The 6,011-nt window shown below is 34.5% G+C and overlaps 1 protein-coding gene across 1 annotated transcript; it reads right to left on the bottom strand.

Annotated features, from left to right (window-relative positions):
- Nucleotides 1-62: 62 nt before the first annotated feature.
- On the bottom strand, nucleotides 63-2,350 carry LOC113495500 (2-aminoethanethiol dioxygenase). The gene has a single exon (XM_026874282.1). It carries the CDS (start codon nucleotides 2,332-2,334, stop codon nucleotides 1,465-1,467), a length of 870 nt encoding a protein of 289 aa, XP_026730083.1. The 5' UTR covers nucleotides 2,335-2,350; the 3' UTR covers nucleotides 63-1,464.
- Nucleotides 2,351-6,011: the final 3,661 nt, after the last annotated feature.

Below are 6,011 nucleotides of genomic sequence, written 5' to 3'. Positions count from 1 at the left end.
CCTTTCTTTGCCAATCAGTTTGCCACAATTACTAATTTAAGAACTGAATAAAATACACCAAGAACAAATTAAAGATTTTATTAACAAAACAATCAATACTATTCCTGGGGAACGAAACTTATTTCTAAACAATGTTCCTTAATTAATTACAATACATTCATTAATTTAGTTACAAATTTATAAATTCTGGCATCACTCCGAGAATCACGTTTTGTTGACTAAAAATCTTCATAAGGCGAGACCTATCGTTCCTATTAGTAACAATTATTTAAACTATTACATTTCAGTTACATATAACGGTCTTAGAGATCAGTAACTAATCAATATTCCTCTATCTAAACAATGACATGTATCTATGTTTCGTTTGGAATGTTCATATTTTACTTCACTTTAATCTTAAAATGACATAAAATACTCTTTAAAAAAAATGGATTTGATGACAGTGTACGAAAATACGAAATACATAATTATTTAAACCAATTACAATTTTGTGACGTTTCATTAATTTTATTGTCATGTTAATAAAAATTACTTTTAGAGCCTCATTTTGACGGGCAGAACTTCATTTTTATAAAATGGAGTTCGTCATTATATAATGATTGTGATGACAACAGTTCCCCACTATGGCCTCATGCATTGTGAACAATTCAATGAACAAAACTAGTTAAATATTATGGCTATGTCATGCATGCACAATGGTCGAACATTTACATAACATAAACAATACTAATGACACAGGTAGTGGTAAAAATAAACAATAGACTTAAAACATTCTAGCAATTATCTTGTAATTAATGAGCAAAGGAACTGCTAAGTCCTATCTAGAAGAAAAGTCATCGAAAAAGAAAGATTACAAGAATATAGTTTATAGGAAACCAAACAGAAAATAGTAATTTTAAAAACAACCAAAACATTATTTTTTGGTGAAATATGTTCATGCAATTACAAAGCGAAAAAAATGTATTGAATCCAATAAGAATAATAGCCAGACTTATAATATGAGGTACAAAACAACATTAAACAATAATACAGTCATAATCTTCTAGTTGCCAATTAAAAATGAAAATTATAAGTTATCTACAAAGTGTGCAGGTATGGATACAATGACTCACTATTTCATCATAATTATCATATGAAATAGAAAATGATGATTCTTACGTATTTAGGAAGTATAAATGCAATAATTATCAAGCAAATGGAAGGGTATTCACATAACTATGGGTATACTTAATGGTAACTTATGGTGGATGTCTTAATATCATGATTGTGAGGTTAGACTTAAAACAAAAAGGATATAAACAGTTTCAAGATAATGCACATTCAATTTGCACTATAAATTTTGATACCATAACTGGCATAAGTCACCAATGAAGTTGCATCACCAGGAACTTAACTTGGACCTTCATACTTAATTTGCAAAACCCTCAATTCAAATAGCTACCTACCTACATAATTAATTTGTACCTAGCCAAGCAATGGCCCTAAATAAGGTGCTTGATCACAAAAGAAACATTTTGGCACTTCTGTTTCTTGTAGTTCTACTAAATTAGAGCTGATTTCATTAGCAACACTATAGTAGCGACACCTTCTTGGTCCAATACCTTCTATTAGTGTATCGTAAGGTGGTGAGAGGATGTCAAAGAATGCTGCCGGTAGGTCCAAGGCTTCCAGTTCATGGTAGTTGGATATAGTTGGTGTTAATGTGCAAGTCTCGGCATCAGCTGTGCAAATACGATTGCTGGTTACTTCTGCAAATAGTCTTCTTCGCTTGTGGATGCCCTGAGCCAGGCGCGCTGCTTCGTGCTTCGCTCGGACTTTGAAATCTATCAAATTAACTGCTTCTTTCAGAGGAAACTCCGAAAAACTGCGGATATTCACAGCGCCCGATATCACTTTCAATAAGCCGTGCATGTGAGGGTGATCGTGCAGAGGCATTTTGAAACCCGGCTTCAAAACAAAAATACTCATGTTTATTTGACTATTCTGGAACACTTCTATATACGTACATGGTGCTTTGTTTGGTGAACTCCAAATTTCGTATTCGCCTAAAGTTTTATCGAATCCCAAATCTTCCGATTTTAGTTTATCCATCATAGATTTCAGCTTGCTCAAGTTTGTATTAAGATTACGTTTGCTATTGTCATCGAACGTTTTCAGCGCCTGCCGGTAAATGGACACAATCGACGGGATATTGACAAGTTCCATTGTCGACTTTGCTTCATCTCTTACATCCATATGAAATCTGACTGTATTAGTACACAAAAATTTTGTTCTTATAAAAAATGTAGAAAATAATCTAGACGATAACAAAGCACAACTGTCAACAAACGTCATTTTGTTTTTAGTCAATGCCTTTCATTCGTTTCGTTATGCCATATTGAATATTAACTGTCATTTTGCTCTCGTTAAAAACACATTCTAAAAAAAGGACAACTAAAACTAACCAAACTAAGAAATTTAAAAGTTCTAGATAGTCGTTATTATAAACATTATTATTATTTTTGTAGTTATTTTGTAAATTAAAGAACCAATGTCTGATCATGAGATTTGTAACAGTGACCTCTGTCGGTGAATAGCTAAACTAAACAAATCATGTCAACACTTCTAGATGTGATAGAAAACTTACTATTCCAAGATTCCGTTAGTTAACATTAAATGTCAATAGGTAGAGCTACTGTTAAGTTAGAAGTATGGTCATTTGATGCGATAGAATTTATACCAACCAGCCACCAGGTACATATACACAACCCACCCACTACCATTTTCCTACATTATTTTATCAAAATTTAAAATGGCAGAATTTATCATAAATATTTCTTTTTGATTATACGTTTTCGCCGAAAATCGATCAGTGGCGTGCACTTGCAGAGGCCTATGTCCAGCGGTGGACTGCGATAGGCTGATGATGATGATGATGATACGTTTTCGCTAATTACAGTGGATACACGAGAAGACATTTTTGCCTCCCATCGTTTTGCACCCTAGACATACCTACCTAATCTACCTATGTATAAATAAGTTGGAAATCATAACCATTACCGGGACCAGCACAAATCGTGTTATTCTCTAACATGATGTGTATAGCCGCAAGCACTAGCAAAAGATTGAATACAGTCCCACCTATTTATACGTAAGAACAAAAATAAGGTGTATCTGCGTACTCAAGGAACAATAAAACTAGCACGTGAGGTCGATTTTATGTGTGGCCGGCCGCGGGTGGCAAACCATAATACCACTTAAATAAATACCAGCCCATTGTAAATGTTAAATGAGATTTTATTGAGTTCCCAATGTGTCTGTGTTCCATCCAGAATCCACAAACAGATTAACTGGTTTCTATAAACATAGATAAATTCATCAGTACGTAGAATGTAAATAGCTGTTGTATTGTGCGGAAAAATATTAGTTTAACTTTACCGGCGTGAACTTTATTGAGTTGTTTGGACTGATTTCCTAATCATTGCGATTGTTTTGTGTCTTTTGCTTTTTTAATGTTGTGTTGGAATCCTAGGTTGTGTCAGGTGTAAAATAATGAAAGTTTATGAAAAAAATGTAAATATGTTTATACACATTCGATTACATTCAAAAATCTCTAAGTGTATAATAGATGAGTAATTTCCTTATTTCTAAAAATAGTCATTTTTTCTAAGAAGAAACAATGGATTGCGTTGCGATGTTGCGAATCAATTATTCGACTTTCTAGGAAAGGTAATTAATTGATCTTCTAACTGTATTTCCTTGTTTTTATCTGGCTAATTTATTTGACGTGAGTTTTTATTTACCTCAGCAAGGTACGGTTTAGGATGTACCAATAGTCGAATAGATACACTGATGTACACGGAAAACAAGCCATACCTAAATACTACCTTTTTTGTCGGACGGGATATCATTAAATGACTCCTTGCGCTTTGGTTAAGCTGAAGGGAGTGTCATTCTCCTACTGACTAAAACCCACCCATTTTCTTCCGTTTGCCCTTTGTGTACCGGGGCCAAGATAACCCTTTCGGACAATCCCGCCTCAATCTAAACTAGATGAATAAGCCTCAATCATAAATAACCTCCTATGGAGGTTTTCCTCCTTTTAGAGGATAGGTTTTAGTTTCCGCCTGGACTCACGCGATAATGTTACTCAATTTCAAAGAGTGAAATGAGAACTGCTGTTTCGTGATTTCCATGTGATTGTGAATGTATTTATATGTGTCTTCATTCGTGTTCACGTTCAATCATTTAGGTAAATGAAAATTCATTCTTGTGACAATTTTACAATCTCCATTAATTGTACTTATTTACTTACAAGCATCGCCATTGATTTTAACCCACCCAACCCCGATACAAAAACTGTTATTTTTGGTAATGCTAGTTACCTATAAACTATCTATGTACCGAGTGTCATCTAAATCTGTTCAGTGTTTTTTTCTGTAAAAGAGGAACAAGCATCCGTACATATAAAAACTTTCGCGTTTACAAAATTAGTAAGCTTTACGTAAGTTATAAGTGGGTATATGAACCGGTTACACAACACCATTGCGTTTCCTCTCACCTACTGGAGCCTGAATAAAGAGTTCTCCGAAGGCCACCCAGCGCGTGCGCAGCTGACAAACAAACGGACGAAGCACAGAGCACGGTAGCCGATGTTACTGTGGTACTCGCTTTTCTATGAAAAACTGTTCTTTAAGCTTTTAATCTTTTAAGAAGTTGAGAAATCTATTGATTTGTGAGGTAAGTACGACGGCCATCAATGTACCTAAGTCGCTGTAAAAGTTAGATTTGCAAACCGTGTCAATTTTCAGCGACCTCTAAGTATGTACATATTCTGCGAGTTCTCAAAAGTTTTTAAATTTCTAAATTTTCCTATTATGCCAGTACTGATAGTCTTCCATACTTGTACGATAACGTCTACAAACAATATGTTCAATTTTCATACCTCAATGTAGAAATAGAAATAAAAGCCTTGTCAATGGAACCTGTTTAAACAAGTATAGAGTTTTCCAGTATAAAGGTTGGAGTCGAACAACAAAAGTCGTATATCCGAACACACCAGCCACTGAACTATAACGGTATTTGATAACTAGCTCATGTTATTATCATAAAACATAGCTCAAACATAATGTTTCAAGAAAATTTCATATTTTATAGCATTTCTTAGTTTTTTATGCGTTACGTGTAATGACTATGAACCGGAAGTGCCGCCATTAAGCCAGTGATGAGCGCTGTAAACGATTAATTGTCGTAAAATGAAATGTTTAGTGAATATCAAAACGAGGTGATGATCTAAACATAGATGGCGCAGGTATTGGGAAGATAGGGACATTGCTCCACATTTCAATGATTTTACCTTTTAAGTATTACATGTTATTTAATACGACATATTAGTTGTTATCAAGCAGGACAACAGATTTCGGTAACTCTACGAACTCCCGCTAGAAGGAGGAAAACGCAATCAATTTGATGCCATAGTAGCTATAAGGTTTATAGGTCTAAGGTTGAATGACATCGAATATTTATGAACAGCTTGTTTTTAATCGCACGATTTTCTTCGTTCCATCTTTTGTTCGTGGCGTAGAGTGCTTGGTTCGTGCCTCTAGACTTAATTTTTCAATACTCCAACCACAAAAAGACTCGCCGGACTCTCCAAGCATGACCTATAAACTAGAACGAAAACGGGGAAATCCAGACGTATGGCAAACCTCATTCAAGCAAAAAAGGCTTGCGATTAGTCAAAAGAAAAAAAAATACTAATAAGTAGAAAACAAAGTCACGTACAATCAAATCAATAGCTAATAATAAATGATTCTCAGACTAGTAAATAGCGTTATACAGGATGTTCCAAAACTCAACGATAATCTGAGACCGGATGAAAGGCCAAGTGATAACAGATCAGGGGAAATAAAAAATCCATATCACTCAGTTCAGCAATAAGAGACATATAAAAAGTTGAAATCCGACATCCTTCGTCGCATTTTCAAGTCCTGTGATCTCTAATTTAACAATTTCGCTGTTTTTTTTTAATT

This window comes from Trichoplusia ni, chromosome 6 (assembly GCF_003590095.1).
Source record: "Trichoplusia ni isolate ovarian cell line Hi5 chromosome 6, tn1, whole genome shotgun sequence".
Lineage (NCBI taxonomy): Eukaryota > Metazoa > Arthropoda > Insecta > Lepidoptera > Noctuidae > Trichoplusia > Trichoplusia ni.
The sequence above is the reverse complement of the archived record's forward strand: the minus strand, read 5'-3'. Positions and strand labels throughout refer to the sequence as shown.

Bases quoted from the DNA above. Each gene is read 5' to 3' on its own strand.
- LOC113495500 (XM_026874282.1), bottom strand. From the start codon at position 2,334: ATGACGTTTGTTGACAGTTGTGCTTTGTTATCGTCTAGATTATTTTCT.